Source organism: Tyto alba, unplaced genomic scaffold, assembly GCF_018691265.1.
Source record: "Tyto alba isolate M040663 unplaced genomic scaffold, T.alba_DEE_v4.0 Super-Scaffold_26, whole genome shotgun sequence".
Classification (NCBI taxonomy): Eukaryota; Metazoa; Chordata; class Aves; order Strigiformes; family Tytonidae; genus Tyto; species Tyto alba.
The window spans coordinates 15,299,703-15,325,268 of record NW_024881300.1 but is presented as its reverse complement, the minus strand read 5'-3'; the positions used below and the strand labels follow the sequence as shown (position 1 = coordinate 15,325,268).

Here is a 25,566-nt window from a genome sequence, read left to right as displayed (position 1 = left end):
ATGATTGAATCAGACGTATGAAAAAAAAATTACTCTAGTGTTACAATTACTATTCAAGAATGTACATAGCCCTTAGCCAATAGCAAAAGTGAAGTTAGCTTACTTTGAGCCCACAATTAGTTTAGGCCAAGCTGGGGTGATCTGAGTTTGCTATCTTAAGAGAGACAGCTACCCCTGCTTAGGTGATTCACTGTACTATGACTATGCATCTGTCCATGTGGCATTTGAAGGTCCTCACCAGCTCTTCCTATTCAGCACCATCAAGCTGACATCTGGCCCTTTTCTTTAAATTCTTCTGTTAATCTCTCCCTAACAAGCTGGTGGCTTATCTCACTTCAAACAGGGGCCCACCTTCACTCCCTGATTGGTAATCAGTGCTGATTACCAAGTATGCACATTCTATCACTTTAGGATATGCAAACTCTCCCCAGACTGGACAGGTCAACTTACGCACTTCGTTTATTTTCTGCATTTGGCTCAGTAGGTAAGATCTTTGTATTCAGTAAAACCATGTACTCTACCTCTTTTCTGGCCTCTGGATGGATTGCCTTCTAGGCATATTTATTATATAAATATTAAATACTAATAATTCCATAAATATATGACTAATTACTGAATGCTTGCCAAATAGAATACATCCTAATTAGATAGAATTAAATGCAGACCAACAGAGTGACTTATTTTACAACAAAGACACCCGTACAAATTACAAAATCAGAAGTTGATGGGAAATTGTTATGTGGTACATAAAAATTCCAACCAACAAAATAAAAGCTTTGTTTCCCTTATTCTTTAAAGCTTGATATGAGAAGCTCTGGTCAAAATTTCAGATTTCCTTCAGTTTGTCACTGCTATATTTGTTCCTGCCAGAGAAATACAGCCCATTCTTGAATAGTTACTTCCTTAAAAGGAGTAAGGAGGACATTAATGGGTATAGAATAAATGTGACCACACCAGACAGTTTCAAGAGAATGTATCGGCAGAGTTCACATAATAATTGATGTAATGGTCACTTTGTAGGAAGAATAATTGTGATTCCAGTAATAATTACTTCCTTCCTGTATACCATGTGTGTAATTGATTCAAAACAAGATGCAAATTCGAACATGATCTTTGTCTTTTTAATTCACATTATAATGTAAGTTGTGCAATAGTTTATCAGACAAGCCTTGAGGCTAAGTGTGAAAAATTTAGATCTTCTATTTTAATGGAGGAACCATGTGCAAATAGTCTGTATGCTTTATATGTTATAATGACAGGAGATTTTTACTAATCAAAGGAAAATTTAACAGCTAATATGTGATGACTCCTGCTTATATTGCTTACATTTGTAGCCTGCTTAAATTCTTACTGTAGTAGAAGAGTGTTGGGGTTCTTTTAGTCTTTATTACAACTGAATCTTTAAAATGGAACTCCTATCTAGTTTCTCATTATTTGACAAAAGAAAAGTACAATTAGAGCAACTAATACATTATTTGGTTTTCCCCCTCAACAACCTGTATTTAAAATATGAAAAAACAAAGTAACATTCTATAATGGGAGCAACCAATAAGTTTACATGGTGAAAAAAAAAATGAAGAAAAATGGTATTGTGCCAGAATCACAGATTAGGTACTTAGAAAATCCAAATACCCACACCAAAGCAAAACCTAAAAATGAGGTGAAAACAGAGGGGGACTTCTTAAGATGCAATATGTCTCTGTTGGGGAATATACTGAGGTGGTGAAGGGGTAAAGACCCTACCAGAACCTTCAGCTCTAGTACCTCATTCCTCATATCCAGTGAATTAAATCAATTTACAATAAATAAAACATAGTGCGTTGTCCATGAACACTTCCATACAGGAACTGTTTTTGCAGAAAACTTGGAGGAATTAGATCCATCCATGAAACCAGAAGTGGTACTTCAGCAGAAATCTCTTAACAACATATTTTCAGATGATAGTTGATTAAAAATCTGAAAACTTATCTCCAAATATTCTATGTTCACTTAGTTATAAGCACTACTATGAAATACTTTTAAAGTCCTAGAATATAATTATCATGAGTGCTGTTAGTTTACAAGGAGTTATGTTTTTAGAACACTTAGGAAACCTTTGAAAATTAAAGGGCTATTGGAGCAAAATGTTGTTGGAAGACAAATTCCAGAGAGATGGAATTGCTGGTCTTACTGTTGTCCAGATAGCACTTAGTTGAGAAGTTCTGTATTCATTAAGAACAATGCCTTTCAGTCTGCTAAGTGGTTCAGTTTTGAGACCCTGATTTAATGTTTATTTTCTCCATTATGTGTTTGAAATTAAGTCACACTGAAGATTCAATTTGTCCTTATCTCTCTTATTTCTTTCATCCATGTTCCATGTTGCTACTAAAATAGATTTATTTCCAGGCTAATTTGCTGACCAAATTATTTTTCTATTCTGTTTTCATAACCTTTTATCCCTTACGTAGTCTTTCAGTCATACCAGTGTTGCTCACTTTTCTTTAGTTTTATTACGAAATTAAAGAAAAAAACAGGAAAAAGATAGGTAAGTATGTTACACTATCTGAGCACGATGAAACTCCTAGAGCAGGAAAATTCACAGCTGTCCAATCCATTTCCTCATCATGAGTAAGCACTGCTGTACATATGGTGCACAACACTGACCTCAGATCTTTTTCACTCGGATTGCATCTGGTTCTTAATTAGTTTGATTTATAAAATGAAACATAATTGATGCCTTGGCAACATTATGTTGCTAGCACCACAAATAATAAATTAAGAATGAGTGAAGTAAAAGTCTCTTTGGTCATGTATTCATAATGGCATTCTGCATATATACAGTATTATCCTGTACTTCACCACTCACATTTTATGTTGTTTTGAGCTGGTCATGTTTACATAAATGTCTTGAAATGGCTATGTAATTGGATTGATTCATATGATTAAAAAAAAAAAAAGGTGGTCTCCACAAGAATGTGATGCTGTGGAAATCAGTCTTATTTTCTGATGTGTATATACAACTCTTGTGCAGTTGTCTGAAAGTCTGTATTTGTGCAGCTTGGAAGTTGTTGTCATTACAGAGCTAACTAAAACAGGACTGAAAGGTTAAACAGCATTTGGAACAGAAGTACTCCCAGAGAAACACTTTGACAGCTACAAAACTATAAAAAGTACAGATGTGCTGGGTAACACAGCAGAGCTGAAGAAGAGCCTAAAGATGCCTGAAAGAGGACAGTCGGCTTACCAGATGGCCCCCTCCTTGCTGGTTCATTCATCAGGTTGGCCTGTCCAGTCGAATGAAGACTTGATGGATCACATCTGGCTTAGGGCGGAGGAGAGAGGGAATCTGTCTGGAGCCCTGCATCCTGAATACAGGAGAGGAGTGAATAAGGTTTCAGATGGACAGAATAGACAGAATGGTCAAAGTATGGAGGAGCTTGGTAGCTGAGCTAGTCTGTGAAGAGTTGATTCTACTTTTCTGACATTCAGTTTCAGCTAGAGCAGCTATGTGCACCAAGAAGGATTCATCTCATTAGCCTATCAAAGTGGTGAAAAGCATATAACCATGGTAAGAGGTGTAAGTCATCCAGATACGTTTGCAGAGGAACTGTACTTAGTCTTCACTTGTTCTGTGGTCCTAATTAGAAGGGAGTCTAGAAAGAGCAGTGATCTGCATGCAAGAAGAAAGATGGGAAGGACAGCAGAAGCAGGTGTCAGTGAAGGAAACAGCACACAAAGGATTGGAGTGGAAAAATGTTGGTTTCCCACCTACATTAATGTAATCTTCACTTCAGAAAATAACATCACATCCTTCTATGCCAGTGAAGTTTTTGTTCAAATTGCACTCAATTGATATTCAACATCAAGGAAAAATAGAACATCAGGGAATAACAGAATATAGTCAGTCGTGATGATAGTAAAGAAAGAAGGGCAAAAGGAAGCAGAAAGCTATCAGGTATGAAAGATATGTACTGAGAATATTTCCACCAACATTCTCAGACTAGATGGGACTAACACTACTGTACCATGGAAGAGTGTAACTTTGCTAGGACCACAAAATGGTATAGTAGAAAGGAGTTGAATACATTACTTCAACAGCAGTGTGATATCATACAATGGAAATGGAAATGCATTCAGTTTCTGGCAAGACAGAACTTCTGAGCATTACTGGAATGTATTTGGGTTCGTTGGTAATATTATTGTTAACTTGAAATTCTACTAGTCTTCTAGAATTTGAGAGTAGTCTAAAGATCTATAGTACTGATTTCTACCCCGCGTTGCTTATCACTTTATCGCTAGCAGAGAGGGCTCATCTTTTTGAGTCTTTACACAGAGTCTATTACCTCACAGGATGACATTACATCTTATAATTCTGTCAGATATGTAAATAAGAAAATTGATTACTTTTCCTACAAAGAATGATCTAACCTAGTTTCTGATCCAAAGGAGTTTCATCAGGTCATTTCAATCAGTACTAAGGATGAAGGATCCTGAGTGTAATAAATGAAGAACTGCATTTCCTCTGTTAGAAAAAGGAATTATTTCGGGGACTTGACACTTGCCACCTAGTGCACAACCACTTGTTCCAGGAAAAGTATTTGCTTTTTTTAAATGGCTGAATATGACTTTTGCATATTAATCGAGTGCAAGATAGAATCTGTCCTTTTCTTTTTCAGGACATGATATCCCTGCCTGCCTGCTCCAATAGGGAGGGAGGTAAGGTAGCCTAGTGTTTTCTTATCACCACATAGACAGATCATAATTCTTACGTGCTTTCCAGCACACAGGACAAGACACACTTGAGACTTCATTTTTAGAAAGGGACTCGGACCCAGCAGTGTAGTACAGCTTGTAGATCATAAGCAGAATGTGGTAGCATCACGTGATTTGTTTTGATAAAACTTAGACCTTCTACTCAGAAGAATATAAACATCATCTTTATGCTTCCTTGTTTTAACTTCTATAACTTCAATTTATAACATAAGCAAAATAAATATATTGAACAAAATATTTCAACCACACTGAAAAGGAAATATTTAAATTATTTTATATTAACAATTTCCATTATTAACTATATCCTTCATAAAAAAAATCAATAATCTGAGACTCTTCTGATATCCTCAGTTTATAAAAATATTGAACTTTGCTGTTTAAACAGCTCCAGTTTTAATGCCATGCTGAGAAAAAGACTGAGAGTATGATATTTATAATACGTTTTTTCACACTATGAACACTCATGCAGAAACATGACATGTACCTGTGGATGGCAGATTCTGGCACAGAAGTGCCAGATTATAGGTTAGGTTGTGCTTGTTGATTTTAATACATTGGAATAATTTATAACTCTACTACTTTCACACTAAATGCACCTTGCTATACAAGTATTTCTTGTGATTTCTGGTGACAAAACTATGCTTATTAAGAGAGATGCTGATCAGTGCTGTTTCCTAGATTATGCAGCATATTATTTAACAATTTTAGATGCAGTCTTCTAGATGTTACTCCATACCACTAATATTGATAGACATGTTAGAAAAATATTTACTTATATGATGTAAGATGCATCTCTGATCACATTACTTAGTTTTACTTTTCAAGAAAAATGCTAACAAGGATGTAATTTGGCATGTTTTAGACTTGTACTTTGAAAGTCTAATTATTGATATATAAAAGAAATTAGGATGATAATTAAACACATTAGAAATATATAAGCATGTGCTTTCCCTCGAGAATTGCCATTGTGAAACACCCTCTGGCATATATAGCAGCTGGGCCACAAAGTTTCCCAAGGCTCTTGAAAAATTGCATGAAACTGCAAAAATGTGTGAGGATTTACTGCTCATATCCAAGGGACCATATGGGTGCTGTTATGCTAGATGTTCATTGTACATCCATCAAGAAATGATGGGTTTAATGATGTCCTTACTAAGGCAATTTGTACCTGAGGTCAGTGGGTTAACTTTGAAATTGGGCAAAGTGGAAGGAGGGCAATGAAATAGCAGTTCCACCTCGTAGCTCTCTGACGTACGTATTTGGAAAGAAAAGTCAATCAAAAACACAGAAGGAGCTTTAGCTGGCAGCTGAGACAATGGCAGACAGACTTATCGAGAAATGCCAAGAGAAACTGATTCAGGGAAAGAAACTCTTTTTAACACATGAGAGTTACTCTTGTGGGAACAAAAGACTCACCCTCCAGGTATGCATTTGACAGATGCTGCTAAAAATATTTTCGTGAAAAAGATACGGAAAAAATCTGTGTTTTATTGCATTAAAACCACAGTGACACACAAGTACTTTCAAAAATGAAGTACTGCTGATAATTTGTTTTTATTACTTGGGATATCTAAAAGGGAGGTTGCATGTAATTGTCTTCAGCTATTTCTATATAGTTTACAAATATTTGTTTGTTAATGATAAAGAGATGGTGAGAAATAGCAAATATTTTAAAATAAGATGTGCAATAGCATACAAAAGCATACAAGCCAGTTAGTGATTGAAGTGATCATACCAGGCTATTTCCTTTTAAACACATGGCACATTGCCTATACTTTAAAGGCAGCACAGTGTGGATATAAGTGACAGATTAAAGTTGCTAGATGGAAAGAACAAAATAAATGGACATTTAAATATGAATATTCTTGGAGCTATTATAGGTATCATAAGTATAATAGACTAAGCATGGCTGAGAATAAATATTAAGTTCATTATACAGAACCAACAGAACAGTTCTTCACTGAAGTATAAGTAATGCTTCAATTTAAAAAGACCCCTCTTTACTATGCACTCACTAAAATCAGTTTGGCCCAAATTCAGAGCTCAAATCACCAGATGGACACTGAATATTTTGGGGAGAGGGGAGGCTGATTACTTGTAAGGTTACTGGACTTCTGGAGGAATATGAATGCATGCCATTAAGATGGTTCTCTTAACCCAAAGATAAGGCCTGCCCATGTTCCAAGCAACCCTGTGATTGCTTCTACTGCATAAGCCCTAGTAAGAGGTATGTAATATTACATTTATGCAGTAAAGGTGCACCATTTCTTCTGTCAAAAGAGCCACTGCATTCAAAGGCACTGTAGAACATTTGATTCAGGGTTTATTATATTAGGAAGCAGAATTTGGCATAAGAAAAATGGAATAGCAATAGAAACATCTTTTGGGAAAAACTTGAAGTCTCTTTACTTTATGGCAAAGATGTATTTGCTAGTTTTGAAAGTAAAAATTACATTGGCAGCATATCAAAATGTTTACATCTGTGAAAATGTTTTTATCACAAAATTCTGCTCTCACTTGAACAACCAAAGGAAATCATAAGAACATTAGGAATTCAACGCTGAAAACAGGTATTGCTGTGAGCATATTGTTTAGGATGCAGGAGACGATCCATGTACTGGCATTAGATATTAGGTAATGCTTTGTGAAGACCACTCACCTGAAAAAAGACTGTCAACAAATGCTAATTCCATTTCCAGAGGTCTCATTTTAATTCACTGATGCCATGACAGCACAAAATCCTTATCAGTTGTCTAAATTCCTGTCAGTTTTTTGTCAATTATTGTGATTCTACAGCTTTTTGGAAGGGTTAATTCCATTCAGCTAAGGAATCTACAACACATTGCTGAAGTATATTAACAGCTGTCTGACATCACATATTTTCCTCTGAAGTTTTAGTCTTTTTCTGGTGTGAAGTTTGTCAGAAACTCTACACAAAACATTTATTTTCATTTTTCCCATTTCTGCTCCTATGCAGAAACCCAGCACAAGAATATGTGAAAAGTAAGCAACTGGAGAGTCAGTCTATATGAGTTTATGCAGACAAGGATTTGTTATTGTCACAGGTTTAGTCACCAGGACGAACACAGAAAACGTTACATGTTTTTCATGTTGCATTAAGTTCTTACATGTTTATTACATAATCTTATTATTTCTTTTGTGAAGGGATAATTGTTCATGCATCTGGCAATCTGAATGATCAGTGTTCCCTGCATTACAGTTTGAGAGAGTAGGATTACTTTACTTCAGATTATCAGTAGCTGCCCATTTAGCCAAAGCACAAAGCCTACGAAAAAATACTCAGTAACAGACACTTGAGCTGGGAAAAGAATAGAAGATATGACAAATAAAGATTTCTAAGAGATGATCTGCAGATCAGTGAGATGTATGATGACATTTAAATTTACATTTTTATATTACATCAGAAAGGCACTACAGTCTATAGTTTTGGGTATCCCATATACAGAAGGGATTGTAAATATGCAAATTTAAGGGACCAAACAAATAAAGGATATTGGTGTATAATTTCAAGGAACAGATTCTGCTATGATCACAGGATAATTTCTATGATACATAATGTAATCTTAGGAGAAGTCAGGTTTTTTTGTGGTTTCTGATGAAGATACACTGTTGCATCACTCAGTTAAACATATTTGGCAGTAATAACGCAGCTGATCATAATATTTGTAGTACATTTGGGCAGCAAAGTTAATTACTGAAGTATCATGTGAACTTGCCTTAGGGCTATCTGGAAAGCTTAAACAGTAGAATTAGCCTGTAGACAACAAACTATGTTAATGGTTATGTTTATGTTCCATGTAGCAAGAGAAAATCCTAAAATGCATACATCATATATTCTCTAGTATGAGGGTCAGAAACAGAACATCACAGCTTTCTTCCCATGGTAGATACCAAATTGCATTGTGTGCATGCTAGTGCCACCAGATCAGGTAACCTCATTACTTTGTGAAGTAGAGAAGTAATAGCCAAATGCCACAATGTTACCTAAAGCACAAAAGAAAAATCCAAAAGGGTAGTATCATTTCATAAATGCTCCTGAGGAGGGGCACTTCTCTTTATCTCTGCACTTGAGAGAATTTTGGAGAAAGGCAAGACATGACAAATCATTTAAATAAAGAAAAAACATTACTAATTCTAGCAAATTAAGATTTGGTTTCTATATTAGGTTTTCTGAGAAAGTGCAATCCACTTAAAATATCCATATGAAGGTAACATTTCTTCAGCATCCATCAAGGCAGACTCTGTCACTTTGCAGAATTTAGCAGGGCCAAGAATATGGGAGGAAGTCAAGGCTGAGGTCACAGTCTGGAAGATGTCAGGGATTTTGCCCACTAGTATGAGGAAATGTTTTTCTGTTCCAAGCCTAAGTGAATTGTGCACTCATCTGGTCCTCAGAAACACAATTCTCCAGGAATGAGAATAGCGTTTGTTATAGGCATTTTCTTACCTTGCTTCTAATAAACCATACCAAACTGACTTTTGGACAGCCCAGACATTCATTAATACAACTAAGGGGAAATTTGACTCGTGAGTTCGGTTTCTTTAGGAATACTGCAGTTTTTTCAACAAGAATAATCACTCACGCTTACTTAGCAGATATATGCAAGACAGTGTCACGGTCAAGTTAATTGTTTAAGTGGCATAACTAAATAAAGACTTAGTAAATATTTACGATGTTTAAGTAACATGAAACCTCACTTCAACCAAGTTATGCCCTGAGTTTGGCTTTGACAGCAACATTTACAGGGAGATCATGTTCTAGCATCAACCAATGTAGGAGGGACCTTGTACGGAGGGCGAGACCTGAGTTAGACCTCACACCAACGTGATGAAAGTCGTACTCTCTTTATTTACCCGCATAGCCCCAAGATATACAGAGCCAGATGGTCACCTGCTCTGTGCTTTACAATCTATTGGCTAAAGGCACTTATCACGCGCCCGGAAGTGCCGTGATAGGTCTGCATCGTTAGTACGCGTGTACAAACTAAATCTACTTTGCGGTTAGTGTATCCGGGCATTCAAACAGGAAGGAAGCACTAGCTTGACTTCCTCATTCTTGCCTTTCCAGGTGACCTCAAGGGCAAGATTATCACATGGCAGTTTTCTGCTCAGACCCAGCCTGGATTGTCCAAACCCTGTAGGATCAGTGCATGTCCCTGATCCCCAAGAAATCCTACCACAAACCAAGGACCACATCCCTGGCAGAGTAATCCAGATAGAAAAGGACAGTATACATAGTTGGAATTTTATTCTTGGATACTGAAAGATTCAATCAGAAAAGCTTCTGCAAGTGGATTTTTCATTTAAAGAGTTTTCAGTTAGTTGTTTTAAGAGGATTTACACATTTAACTGATTCAAATGCATTAAAAACTGTGTAAAACTAAGTGGCAATGCTGTAACAAAATTGGACTTATTTTTCTAAGCCATGTTATAAAGAAAGTTTCCGCACTCCCACTCAGATCAGGAGCCATTTTACCATTGGCTGTGACTAGGAATAAAAGTGAGTCTTAAATGGATAACAGATTGGAAGGACAAGGCTAATTAGTGATGTAAGTTAAGTATTTAAACATGAAGAGAAATGCTAAGACCTTTTCTAGTTTGCCATGCTGTGCAAAGCAAACCACCTCACATTTAGGATTCTTAATTCAATTTGTGTTACACTACCAATAGTTATGAAATGCATTTTGAAGAGGTTTGGTCTATCTTCTCCTGTAACTGCAGAAAACATAGAGAGATTTATTTCCTACATGAAGCACAAATATAAGTAGAGACACACTTTGTGAATACTATAAGAGAAAAACATAACCAACGAAAAGAAAAAATAATTATATATTTAAGCATTTTTAAGAATTTAGTTTTTTATAGTATCATTTAACAAAATGGTGCCTCATTGTTCTTGGTTGGAACAGCTGGAATAAAAAATGAAACCAGCATTTTCTCCTTATTTGACATTTCATGTATTTTACACTCATGCACATACATCTTCCTATTAGTAATGGACTATATAAAGTTTTCCTTCAATATAATTTCAAATAAGAGAAATAACAGAAATAAGAGACTGATTTTGACTAAAATTCCTGATAGTGTTTTATTTAAAAAAAAAAAAAATACAAGATGGAAAAACTTTGCTGAATATTCAAGTAAGTACTAATACGTAAAGCACTATTTATAAAATTATTGTGAACATTCCTAGCTCTTTCTCACACGACCTTCAAATACATCTGTGTGCCAAAGAAAAGGATCAGCATAAATTTATTGCTCAACAATATTAAATGGGTCTTTTTTTCCATCATGTATGAACTTCCACTTCTACAGTACTACAAAATGACATTATGCCCTTCCAGAAGTGCTCTAAAGCATAGTGATACAAAGTGCCCTTCTGGGCTTTGCTGATCTAACAGATTTCTCTTTCTAGTAAAAGCACCTGACTGAAATACTTTGGAACCTTTATACACACAACAAACAGGCTTAAAAGGTGTTTCCTGTGGGGGATTTAGTAGATGCTTAATTTTGTGCTCCCACCCATATCCAGTCAATGTAGGATCAACATTGATTTATCAACACAGTTTCAGATTTTCATTTTACGGTATATCTCTGGAATTTCAAATTAATAGAAATATAATAGGCATTAAATCCATCCTTTCATTTTATTAAAGCCAGTGAGCTGTCTTCTAGATCTAAATTCAGTATTCATTTTACTTACTACTTATCTACTGTAAAGATACTGGAAATAGTTTAAGAGATATATGAAGGTACCATTAAATAGATTATCTACATTGTAATTGCCCAAGGGACAAATTGGTAAAGTAACAAAGTCAACAAAGCAATTCGAAAGTAAGTTGTTCAGATACACATTATATAAGTTTTATATTTACCTTCATTTTTCTTGATAGTGAAATTTGGATTGTTGACCATTTCAGGAAGAAGACTGTACAAGAAATAATGTCCATTTTTAGGGTCATCTTTGTCAATGGCACTGACAATTTGAATTACCTGCAACAGAAAATGTTCTCATTAGGTATCCACATTCCTGATAAGCATATTAAAAAAACCACTCCATTCTATCAGACTCATTCTCATTTGTCTACATGCCAGATTAAAAATGCTAATTTGTAATCTTGCAAGGCTTTTACAGACCTTAGCCTGAAAGTCTGGGAAACAGGGACCGTATCTGGCCCATGTAAACTCTATCCAGAACAGGGAGGCAGAGACCAAGGAGAGACAGGTACATAAGAGAGTAAAAGCCGCTGATGGTTTAGGCAAGTAATAAATTATTATTCAGCAATAAAATAGATGGAAAACTCTGTTCCAGAAATACCCATGATGCCTATGGTAGTCTTTCATTCATATAGCCATGCTTCACACTGGACCAAATTGTATAATCTATCTTTAATCCTTTCTCCTTTTGCCCATCACACATCACAATTTTTTATTAATTAAATAAATATTTTTATTAAAATTAACTTTTGGTATGAAGTTTTATATGATAGTCTAATGTGAAAGAAAATAAAATATTTACATTTATATCTGTTTTTTTTCCTTAATTTTAATAAAACCTCAGTTATTCCTGTACTAGGAACATAAGTTTGTTTTAAAATATCGTTATTAACAAATGATTCCCAGAATAATGCAGGATACTAAGGTTAGAGGGGAAAGAGCGTTTGGATAGGCTGAATAACTTTGAATAATCAAATAACTTTGTATGAAGCACCTCATAAGATTTATATGACCAACTACAGTATCTGTGGTGTATTTACCTCCATTTACCTTTTACCCCCAACATTACTCAGAAAGATACTGCAGTTGACGACCTTCACATCATACAAAGTTGCATAGGGTTATAAAAAGAGGAAACATTATTTTAAAATAACCAGGAGGTTTGCATTTTTAAAAAATATTTGATGTAATTACTTTTGATTCCGAGTATTTTCCAGAGAAGTAGTAACAAAGACAACTATGGATCCAGAATCTTCACTCCGAACTGAATTTCTGTGGTAGTTAGATCATGCTGGACGAGGTTTATAAGAAATTTAATGAGAATTATTGACCTTTCCCATGTCCATTGAATTCGATGACATTTTTGTCTTCGAATGTAGTTATTTTTGTAAAGGCCTAAAGCAACTGACCAATAATTTCTTGGACAATTAAATTCAAGTTAAGAATCACTACAAATGTCATTTTTAGAGTAGAGTAAGAAATGGAAACAGGGTCTGATGCTGTCCAGATTCATAGACTTATACTTTAAATTTTCAAAGCTTCACTAACAAAATGCTAGTAACTAATATTTTATACTGGTTTTACCACAAGAGAAAGAACTATCAGTCTGTATATGTTACATATATGATTATAGTCAATATCCCATGCTTTTTTCTATGTTCTTCAAGAGTCAAAGAAAGAATAAAATTTTAGTAGATAACCATAAGAAGCAATATCAAAACATAAGTATTCGAAATTATGTATGTAAAAATATGTTTGAGCAGGTATTGATATAGACATACACAATTTGTAAGACAGCCTAGAAAGGAATTTGAGACAATTGCCTAATCTTATTCTGGATAGGTCAGATTTATTATAAAGAATCTACTGGAAAAAGTGCTAGATTGTTTAAATACCCCATAAACAGATTATGTTATTGGTAAGTACATCTGCCAAGATGGAAACCTTGACCGATACAATTCCAAACACAAGTATTAGAAGAGATGGACAAAAAAAGGCCTAATATAGTTTTTGCTTAAAGAAGTAGGTGTCCAATTTAACAGCTGTATGACAGAGCCTAGAGAGCTATGCAGTGTGAAAAAATATAAACATCTGAAAAATATATAAGCAGATGTTTTCTGTCCCACTGAAGAGATGGACCGATTTACAGATATGGAACATTTTCAGCTATCTCTTTGCAGAGGTGTAAGGTACTAAACTATCCATGTGCATCAGGCCTGGGGCTGGACTATGTGCTAGTAATTCTGCATCACAGGTAAGCGCAATTTAGAATGGAATCCCAAACAAGTATCTTTAGACAGATATTTTATTCCATTTTTCAAACACTGCTAGAATGGGAAAGCAACAGGGAAAAAGGAAGTGGCACAGGGAAATCTGCAAGGTCAACTGAACATAATAGGTGCAGTTTATCAGATGGTTGTGCAATTTTGTCTCTACTGGCTACGTAACTGTTAATTGTTTCCAGCATTATATAAGAGACTTGACTGTAAAAATTCACTTTACTGTCTCCAGGTTTTCAATTAATATATTGGAAAACCAATAGCCAAGAGCATTGGTAATATGGGTTTTCAGCTCACAGAAATTTTATGAGATAAGCTCAGAATATAATCTAGACTGGAAATTTTCAAGAAATAGAAACTGGGCATATTCTTTGTCCTTTTTTTTTTTTTTTTTTCTTTTTTTTTGCCCCCAGAGCTATAGATACCTCTTAATGGCCTACAGAACTCTTCCTTGTATTTCAGTTCTTTCTATCCATCCTCTTCATTGTTTACCAAATCATTCTTTCTCTGAAAATGCACTGAAAATTATATGCAAAAGAGAGGCTTAGTGGAACACTACATTTGTTGTGTTACATGCACACATCAAGGAATTAAGAGTTAGTGTTCCCATAGCAACCTTATTTCTTTGTGCGTTTGCATTAAAATAAGCTCTTAAAAAAAAAGCATAACTATATACAGTGATAGAAAGCTGCTGTATCTTTTACTCCATAAGGGTGAGAAAAGTCCAGTACTTCTCATTGCAACATTTTTATAGGTATGCCGATGAGCATACTTTATTGCTCAGTTTTGCGTCATCATGTAATGGAACATTGTTGCAGTAATTCTCCAGCTCTTAATTTGTGGTTCATAACATGGTGGAGAATCTTCCAGGGCTGACCTGTCTTATCTATCACTACAAATGTTTTTTCTTTTCTAGTAATAACACGCATAACAATGGTGTTCCATGTAACAAAACTGGTCAATATTAATAATAAAGAAAACAAGAACTGATTTTTTTCATTATGTATCCATAAGTACTACAGTGAAAGTTAATAACCCTTTGGATGTTTAATCCTGAAATTTCTTAAATTCTTCCATGTAAAATTTCAACTTTGATGTATTAAAAATTCATGCATATATCTGATTCTGTACATGCATTTATTAGAAACATAGAAAATCAGCATATTTTGCTTAACAGGCAGTTCTGGATTCAAATTAGTAGTTAAATGTTCTGCTAAGACAACTTAGCAATGTCATGTGCAGGTTTGTATTGTATTTCTACAAAGCCACATATGCCTGAAGTAATATCTATAAAAGATTACCAGTATAATTATAATGAATGATGTAGAAGGATAAATAGCAAAACAAAGTTCTTATCACTGTATCATATCTATGTGCAATTTTAATATACAATACTGTTTAAAAGTCTTTCCCTGCAATGCACTGTTAAACTAACTTAGAATGGTTCCTTATCATTAGTAAACTGTTCCGTACTTTTGTTGAAACTGCTCTTCCAACTCTGAAAAAAATTTTGCAGTTACACTGGCATTCATGGTTATTTCTGAATTACTCTGCGGACTTACCATACTACAAGCAGTAGACATATCGCAGTATAATTTTAACTCTGCCTTTCAGCTAGAGACAGCCCTTTACTGCTAGAACTTGCATTTTGCCATTTGAATGAGCTTTAACTCTTCAGACAGACAAAGCTCTATCTGAGGATTTCTTCCATTAGAAAAAGCCAGTTCTATTAGAACTGAATGAAACAGAGACAAATTGCGAGAGACTGGAGGAATATTGTATTCAGTTTTATATTGCTCTAGTGTTTTAAAATTTTGTAGCTTTGTTCTGAGCAAACAGCACTTCACTGGAAAAGTCTCGGTATGAACTGGGTAACTGTGAATGAGGTACTCTCCTTATGCAACAATAGAGATGTTCTATTCTAGGAGTATAGGAAAATAGTTTAGCACAACTGGAGAACAATCAACTGTACAGCTTTAGCCAGAAACCCCATGAATGTTCTGGCTTTAGTAAGTGGAATTATGCAAAAAAAAAAAAAAAAAAAAAAAAAAAAGGAATAACAGGGAAAGGCCAGAGCTGGTTTATGGTTAGCTTAGAGTTACTGTAACAGTATGTTCAAATACTCTTTTTCTTTTTTTTTTTTTTTTTCCTTGAAACTGACAAAACCCATTTCTGTTCTCTGTAAAAATGTGCAAGGAGTACATAAATATGTGCATGGACAAACACATTTCCTCCTCCTCACTCTTTCCTCTCCTACTAGCTGTAGTACCTCTACTGTTAGAGGTAGGTTAAAGCAAAGAAAATGCATCTGGCAATGTTATACATCAACAGTTTTTAATACATTCTGTCACATCACCAGCAGTTGCACTTGCCACTTGCAATCATATCAGAACCAAAAATAGAACACTTAGAAACTGAACTGGAATAGATGGTTCAATATATTTAGGGGCTGCAAATAAGGTTTCATGAAAGGTTCAAATGTAATCTCCCTTATGGTAATTCAAATTTGATTTAAACTTAGATTTAAGTTGAACTGCAAATGTAAATAGGTAAGGATACCGTAACGCAAATGCGTCTTTCCTGCAAATGTAACATTCAAGTTTAAACTTTGAAGAACTATACAAATAAGGCTTTTGCTACTATTTAGAAGAACAGTGTCTTTCTCATATTAGGTATTTCATAGCTGAGACATATTTAATTTTTTGAATTCTATGTCTTGACTGATCAATATGATTTCTTCCAAAATTTGAACATAGAGTGACAAGCATGAGAACAAACAATCAGGTAGTGTAGATACTAAAATCTTTACAGGAGCAGATAATTTTTGAATAACAACTTAAATTTAGAACCTAAACTTGGTGATTATTCTGGACTGGTTAGTGTTGCTACAAGGGTTGCTACAAAGAAGATGGAGACTCCCTATCTACAAGGGGTCATGGAAAAGACGAGAAGTAATGGGTACAAGTTACTCCTGGAGAGATTCCAACTGGACATAAGAGGAAAATTTTTCACAAAAACAATCAGCCATTGGAATAATCACTCCAGGGAAGTGGTAGATTCCCAAACTTTGGACACTTTTAAGATTCAGCTTGACAGGGTGCTGGGACATCTTGTCTAGACTAGGCTTTTGGCAAGAAAGGTTGGACCAGATGATCCTTGAGGTCCCTTCCAATTTGGTATTCTGTGATTCTGTGATTTAATACTCATAAAAGAAAATAATTTCCAATTCTATTGTCAGGTAAACTTCTTTGGGGAATAGTGAATTTAATGCGTAACACCCACAGGAATAGTTGGATTAACAAGACTAGTGTCATGCTGTCAGCTGTTGTTTATTTAAAAAAAAAGTCACAATCTAGAAATAAATTAGAAAGTATAAAAATAGGGACTTGTAACACACACTGTTTCTTGAGCTGGACAAAAGTCTCATTTACACTGAATTACTTTCTAAAAATCTGTACATCTTCTTGAATCTTTATCTTGTCATTTATGTGGCATATGAGATACTCTTCTGTAATTCTGTACATTTGTCCTTCAAAATAGATGTCTTTTAAGAAATATATTTCATTTTTGTTGAAAAAGGCTATATGGGTTAAATCTTACTTCTGATATCTTGCTGTTTATTTCACCTTGTAGAGTGTTGTGTAAATTCCTTTGCCAACCCTTTTATTTAATTAAATCAAGAAGGAAATAACCTGTTAAGTCTTTTCCTTTTTTCTTTTTTTTTTTTTGTGAAATATAATGAAAACTCTAATGCCACTTCTCCAACACCCGATTCGTCTTTAGGTACTTTAAATGCAGGTAAAATTTACTTCCCTTTCCATCAAGTTCTGGTTTGCGATCTTGTTTTTTCCCAATTGTCATAGAAAAGTGAGTAAGAACTAAATAGATTGATTATAACTAAGATATGGTAAGGGGAAATGGTTTTATTGTTTTAAGTGTTTCTTCTAAATTATGCCTGTGCCCAGCTGCAATATAGTTCAATAACTGAAATGGAATTCATGTTGGATTACACTTTTAAATATTAACACACATATACTTATGAAGTGATGAGCTCCATCAGAGTGGAAACAGTGGGAGCTTAAAGACACTTGGCATTTTTTCTGGATTGTCCCAAAATACCTACCTTTACTTTAAACCTATACTTTAAAAAATATGTACATCCATATATAGAGACATGTATCACAGAATACAATCACAGGTTTACCTTAAAAGAATGTTAAGAGTTGTTAGCATAAACACATAGGCACACATTTTGGGAATAAAGATAATATCACAGGGAGAAACTGTACCCCCTTCTCACACATCAAAGTACACAACATAAAAACATGGAGACACTTACTTGTCCGGGCTTCCCATTCTCACACAAAAAGGCTTCATGCTCTGATGCAAACTCAGGAGCGTTGTCATTTACATCAAGAACTTTGATAGCAACAGGCACCCGGGACACTTGACTGTGGTTCCCTGAGAAAAGAAATCAAAGAATAAAAAGTAAGCATATTTAATTTGGAATTGATGCATAAATGCTTCCATAGTAACCATACTCTTCCTGTCTTCTGTCTGTGCTTAATTGGGTTGTCTTATCCATAATGGATTGTAGAGTTGGAGCATGAGATAAAGAAGGATGGCCAGTATTTTATGGTTGAAAAGAATAAATAGATTCCTATTGCAACCAGCATTTGTTGGAGATTAGCTCAATGAAGACCTTTCTTGGACTAAATTGGTAAGATTTTTCTTTGATGAAGTTTGTATTGTTTTATTGATACATGTAAAAGGGAAGGCTGTAAACAACATAGATTTATTTCTTTGTTTATCTTTGGCAGAGCACAGAGCATTTTACTCTATTAGTTGTTCTGACTGCATATCTATTATTTATTCATTACAAATGCGATTAATGTGGAGACCCACATTGTGAGAAAGATAGGTGGTAAATTGACATAGGCAGAAGTAGATAGTACTTTGGACTATTAAAGCACTTTGATTCATCTGCCACTGACCAAAAATATGACCTGTGAACTTCTTTTTTCACTGAAATAAAGCCTCATGATTTATAATATAGAGCTATTTTGTATAAAATGATTTATCACTGTAAAGAGTAGAATAACCTTGTTAAACTGTAAGAAAAGAAATGTTAAACCAACAGTTCACATTCTACTTTGAATAGATTTCACAGTCACTTTCTAGTATCTTTCTTTTGGTTCAGTATAACTAATTTATTTTGAGAGAATATTTATAAATATTTTAGATTATTTCTCCCCAAAGAGGAAAAACATTAATTCAGTTTAAACTGAGGTGACCAGCTTACCCGAAGAGTTTAAAAAACTGTTTTATAGCACATGCATACCTCTACAAGTAACTCAGTACTTCTTTCAAAATCCCTCTCTTTGTAAGTATTACTTTACAACCATAGTATTTTATCTTGTTTATATCATTAACAATTTGAAGAACTGCTCATTTTGTGAATTAAACTCTGGGTCTGACTTATAATTGAACTACACGCTTCTGCCTAAAGTATTACTGCAGGCAAGAAAGCTGCTACTGTAAGTCAGGGTATCAACTTACTCACAGTTGTTGTGACAGCTGAGCAGTGTCCAAAGCTGTCATCAGTCCATGTGGGATCTGTTCTCTGGCAATACAGACCTGGCTTAGGGGAAAGCAGGACAGAAGTTCCTATTGCCTGGTATGCAATGTACCTCTCATAACAAATGTCTACAAAGGAGAAGTACATCAGGCTCCACCAGTGGGCAAGTAGCAACTGGTGGCAGTCCTACAAGTGGTAGAGATAATTAAAGGAAGAATCACTATATAGACTGCATTTTTTTGTGGTTTCCATCAAAGTTAATTGTGCTATGACCTACTCAAATCCTACATCTTGCATCCCTTTTTTCTTCCTTGTATGCTAAAGACAGACATAATTTTTGAGGCTCCACCTATAAATCTAAATGTGTACATTTCAATCACTCTACTAACATTATTTTGAAATAGCATAAAAATAACTATTTCAAAAAACACAAAACCAGGCTATCACCAAATGTACTAGTGCTGTAAACATAGGCTTTATGTTTTCTGGATAGTCTGAAATATTAAAATTCTACCTATATAGGATATGGAGGATTACAAGGCATCAGATTTTAAATGCTTCCCATTTGAAGGAGTCAAAAGTTTAAGTTCAGAAAGAAACATGTTACAGAAGATAGAGGAAGCCTCACCAAAATATTCTAAGAGTATTATTTATGTCCATTTTGCATCATATGAACTTACTTATTAAGAGGTGAGGTGAACAATTACGCCATGAAATCATAATGTATTTGAAATCAAATAAAAGTTAATATGCAGATAATGAATCCCAAACATTTTAAAGACATTTTTTTCTCTTAACTTGATAAAAATACAGACAATGAATCCTGAGCTTATCAGAATTCTCAGCACTAGTGTCATATTTAAACACTAAAGATTTACTTTTATCTAAATTAATGAAATGATGGTCGTTCAAATTTTAAAGACATTACAGAGAAATGTAATTAATTAGATAAGCTTCTAAAGAAATTATTCATGTCCCTTGTGACTGCCCCCAAAATGTTTGTCTTTCATCAGAAATACAAACATCAAATTTAAAGATATTATAATTAGAAACTTAATGAGAATTCATTAAAAAAATTAATTTACTAAACACAAGAGATACCCAACTGGTTTGGAAATCTCCAAACAAGGGGATATCCACCTCCTACTAGGGTTCTTGTGAATATGGTGAAATTTTTTGTGGAGAAAGAGAGAGAGATGGAGAGGGAATTTAATCTGCTGATTGTACTGCCCATCACACCGACTACATTGCATTATTTTGTCTTTGCAAACTTTCAGTGAAATTTCACTTCATGCTAAGTGTTTTCCCTGTAAATAAAAATCATCCTAAGCATATCTGTTCAAACAAATTAATGAATTCTCACTAAACAAATCCAGATTTCACTTATGAATGAAAACACCGTCAAGATAAAATAGTTTCATCTGTCCATTTTCATATTTTTAATGATGCAGTCTTCTCAGTAGTAAAACACATAAGCAGAGAATGTCCCTGTCAAGTTTAAATCCATCTCTGCTAGCAATGCCCAATATCATTGAACTAAAAGTAAAGAATGATTGAAGTGGACCCTTCTGATCCCCAGAGTGCACGGCCTGTTAGGTTTTTCCTTGTTTGTATGAATGGAGAGTCAGTTCTACCTAAACTAGTGACAAAACTGAGTTTTAATTACTGAGGGGTTTTTTGTTTGGTTTGTGCTTTTTTTTTTTTTTCCCAGCTAACCACCCAGACAATAAAATTAAGGTAGACTGAATCCTCTTGCATGTACCAGGTAGATAAGTAAGACTGATATCTTAAGTTCTAATAAATTATTTTATGCAAAATCATAAAATAATATAAAGTTACAGACTCTCTATCTAAGGAACTAATTTAATTTCCAAAAGCTTCATCACTTGTATTTATTGTGATGCACAGTTTAGAAAGAGCTACTTTGAATCTTGCAGTACAAGTATAACATTAGGACTGCCACTTGAGAAGCAATGGCTTGGCTTGAAAATTTAGCACACTGAAGTGCAAGATTTAAAAATATTGAGAAAAATTCCACTAGTCCAGGTTACTAATTTTTTTTTTTTCAGAATAAGGCTGCACAGGAGGACTTAGGTTTTAACTTCAAATACACTCAATTGGTCATCTGTGGACACCACTGCCACAACACAGCATGTAGCTGTAAGAAACACATATGCAAATTGTGTACATAATTTCCTAGAACTACAACTCTTTTACGTCTCTACCGAAGTTTCAATTACTGCTCACAGTTCTAAGATCCAATAGCCTGCTGTAGATGAGCACAGTACACACACAAAGAAAGGAACATCTAGACAGATATAAAGAAAGGATGACTCAATGTAAAAATAATTAGTGATAATAAATAAATTTCCCAAAATAACAGAAAGTCCAGCTGAGCTTAGAAATGCATATTGAGAGGTTTACAAGAATTATAAGGACATAGAAAACTCTTCTGCTTTTCTCCCCAGTTCTCCAGATTCGATTGGAACATTAAATGCTTGAAGTACATACCTTGCTGGTACACACTGAGTAACATACCCATTGAAATTTACTCAGGATTAAAAAAGGCTTCAGAGTTTGGTACAAAAATTAAGAAGTAGATGAGATAATCAAAGTCAAATTTAAAAAATCCCATTATCAAGCCATTCAGTGTCTCCCAACCTGAACTTTTGTAGGCTACAGAGCCACTCTAGTTCTTATTGCGATCAACACATTTCTTCCTTCCTAGAAAACCTCTATATATCTGAGATGTGTGTATGTCATTGGAAATCTGTAATGCAAAGCACTGAGCACTGTTAACATTGTTACTGCATGCAGCAAGTAAGAATAGGAGCAACTAAAGCTTATAAATCAAATGTCTGGTCTCGTGTCACAACTAACAGAACATAATGCAGCTATTCAACCCCCAGAAACACTTAAACACTTCATAAACACCCTTAAAACACTTCTCCACTGTCTTTCCTTAACAGATACACATACAAGTGGCCTTAAAGAGCAGTGGTCTTTAAGAAAGAGAATTATTGGCTGCACAAAATAAAGTTCATAATTTGTTTAACGCAAACTAATCCAGTTTAACAGAATTTAATCCAGTTTTCCTTTATTTAATTGAATCATGCAAAATCACTTCAAGTTTCTCTTTAAAAAGTCATAAGCTTTCTTGCATTTTAAATAAAATCAAGTACCTGGATAGAAAGTAGACTCCTAGAAAATAACACATTTTTTACTGTTATTATCATCACCACATAGCTTGGAAATGGCTATTTCATGCCTCTCTGACTCAGTGAAATTTCTACTATAATAATATTTTAAAGTTAGAAGTAGAGGAAGTCCTAGTTCCAACAGAGAAATCAAAACAAAACCTGAATCACTGACTTAATAAAAACAACAGCACTTGTTTTACATCCCTTATATTTCAAACTTACTAAGTTGCATTTTAACAGATCCATTCCCCATTACTTTATCAAGGTTTTATCTGATGACTTTACTAAAATAATCTACATGCAGGACAAGTTTATTTCTCCTGTTAGGGTTTATGTTTTTGTTTTCTTTATGCAATCCTTTACCTATATAACATCACAGCTTATAACAATATTTTTGCCATATTAAACTGACAAATCTCACTTCAAGAATCCTGAGAAACAGAGCTGCTATTGTTAAACTGAAATTTTATTTATGTTGTAGTTTAACTATAGAAATCACATACTGCAGCAAATACTGTGTTCATTGGTCTGAAGTGTAATGATCTGATTCAAGAGAGACTGAGTGCCTAAAACTGACTCTGAAATTTTTAGGAAAATACATCAGTAATTGGCAATATTTCTGTTAAAAATAACAGAATATAGGCTATTACTTGAATTTTATCCCAATTCAGAAATCACACAAACAAAAAAAACCAAACAGGATTGGTCATTAAGAAGATTTAGATATCCCCTGAAATTCTAATATTTTTAACAGTTGAGAAAATACTAAGAGATGTGGAATATCTATAAAATAATATAAACATATCAGTACATAGCAGAAAGGCTTCTGTGCAAGTTGTTAAGGTAAGAAACAAACACTTCTTCAAAATTAATGTTCCATTTATATTTATTTCATCACACTGGAACATATTAGAGGAGTACAGATTGTGGTGAGTCTCTGTCTGTACACATGTGTGGGAGGGAGGCAGAAAGAAAAAGATGTGAAACATATTTATTGGCTTTGTTCCTTAAGTCATTCTTCGGGAGAAAAATAATAATGGAGTTGGAAAGTTTTAGGTCTCCTTTCAGTAGATCACTTGGTTTATTTTATTATGGTCTCCAGAAGAAAGATGAACAAGTCAAGAGCAAAGCTATGCTACATTTTATTTTTATTTTCTCATTGACACACTGTCATGAGTTTAACCAAGGACTTGCTCAAGAACTTCCACCTCCTTCTTTTTTGTCCACTTTTCTACCTCTCATCATCATGAAAAAGATGTCAGACTCTTGCAAAATGCATGCTTCCACAGGTGTGGACAAATGCAGAAGAACCATACATACCCGCTAACCAGGTGGAGTGCGAGGAGTGTATTTCGACTGCGTATCCTGGAAAGGAGGACAAGGAGGAGGGGAAACTGAGGACAGACTACATTTTCAAGTCCTTGACTTCAAAGCTGAATTTGTAGTTAACAGGTTTCCAAAGCTCAGCAACTCCATCTGTAAAAAGGTGACTAAGATAGGCCACATACACCTACCTTTAACCAATATATAAGATGTATAGCTTGGGACTAAAGAACAAATTATACTTTCAGGTTGCTGATAATACCAAAACAAAAGAGTAACTTTTCTGTGGTAGATGCACAAGCCATGCCAGAAAACGTTAATTAAATAAAGCCATATTCTTCAGGCCCTGTTCAGACAAAGTTTTCACTCACTTTCATTTTTTTTTCACATTAGTGCATGTAAGACATAAAAATTCTTTAATATAGACCAGAACCAGTAAAAATTTTGAATAAATTACCTAAAATTCACAGAAAAAGTGAAACATGCCTGTAAAAAGACCAAACAGATATTTTTTTAATCAATAACATTCCACCTAACCCTGCACTGAATTCTTTGCTTGCAATTGTATTAGCGAAGTAATGTAATTAGTCTCTGTTGGTATGCACATTTCCCTTTCACTTCAAGGTCTTCAGCTGAAGTTAGACAGATCTCTTCTACTCTGCAAGTTTATTCTAGTCATTTCCCTTAGTATTACATTATCTATTTCTTACCTTTAAAATAATTTAAAATTCAAAATGTAAATATAAACAGGGACTCGAACTGTGTACTTTGTTAACTTCAAAGTATCAACACTAATTTATAAAACTTGATAATCAAACTATTTTTTAAAAAAGTATATTCCTTTCATACAGATACAATACATGTTGATGGAATCAGCTCTCATTTTGCTTATCTGAGGGCAGGCTATAATTTGACATTCAAATACAACCTCTGTTATTTTTCACACCATTAAGCTGTGTAGTTATTCAGCAGTTTAACAAATAGTTACTCTGTAATTACCTCTGATACTCTGTGAATTGAAAGATCCATTTGCAAAACTGAGAAATGTTTGTAATTTTTTGCAGAAGTATCATATTTTGTGTGGTGTATATGCATGATACTGCCTTGTCTCAATTCACAGACAGATCAAAAGGGCTTGGAAAGTCAAAACTGGATTGGAAAAGCAAAACATCCCCTCAAATGTAGTTCAGAGCTGTGAAGAGGGTCTCTGCTACCATAACCCTGGTTATAAGGGAAAATCAAAAGACACTGATCTGTTTAAATTTAGTCATGCATGATAAGAGAGGAAAAGTTACCCACTGCTGCAATGTGATTGAGAACCAGGGGCCATGGTAAGCGAGCTGTAATTTTGTCCTTGAGGGAGCAGAGGATGATGAAATTAATTCTGGAAGGGAATGGGAAGCATAGGCAACCCCCACCCCTTGTGCCACCCTCCCAAACCCTACAACCTAGAAACTCAAGGGTTTCTGGTTATTATAAATCACTTTGAATGGTAGTCTCCCTTTAATCACAATGTTTAAATTTTGAAAAATCCACCTTAGTGTCACCGCTTCCTACTCATTACCACGGACTCCAAAAAGAAAATGCTAGAAGATATAGTAGATACTAGATGTACTAGGTAATACATGAGTGCTCATTACACGTAACCTACATATTGCATAAGGGTGTGATCAGACTCTATAAGAATGCACTAGGA

General features: G+C 34.5%; 1 protein-coding gene across 14 annotated transcripts in view; it reads right to left on the bottom strand.

The window, feature by feature from the left end:
- The window catches only part of CDH8 (cadherin 8), a 241,265-nt gene that overhangs the window by 16,126 nt on the left and 199,573 nt on the right, over positions 1–25,566 (bottom strand). For 12 of the 14 annotated variants that reach the window (XM_032990673.2, XM_032990674.2, XM_032990676.2 and 9 more), the window contains 2 exons: positions 18,109–18,230; positions 11,649–11,766 (listed from right to left, as the gene is read on the bottom strand). In XM_032990673.2, the coding sequence (XP_032846564.1) occupies positions 11,649–11,766; positions 18,109–18,230 (240 nt within the window). Of the gene's footprint in view, positions 1–3,223; positions 3,345–11,648; positions 11,767–18,108; positions 18,231–25,566 lie in introns of those variants that run through there. The other 2 variants (XR_004406766.2, XM_032990681.2) reach the window with 2 other exon arrangements.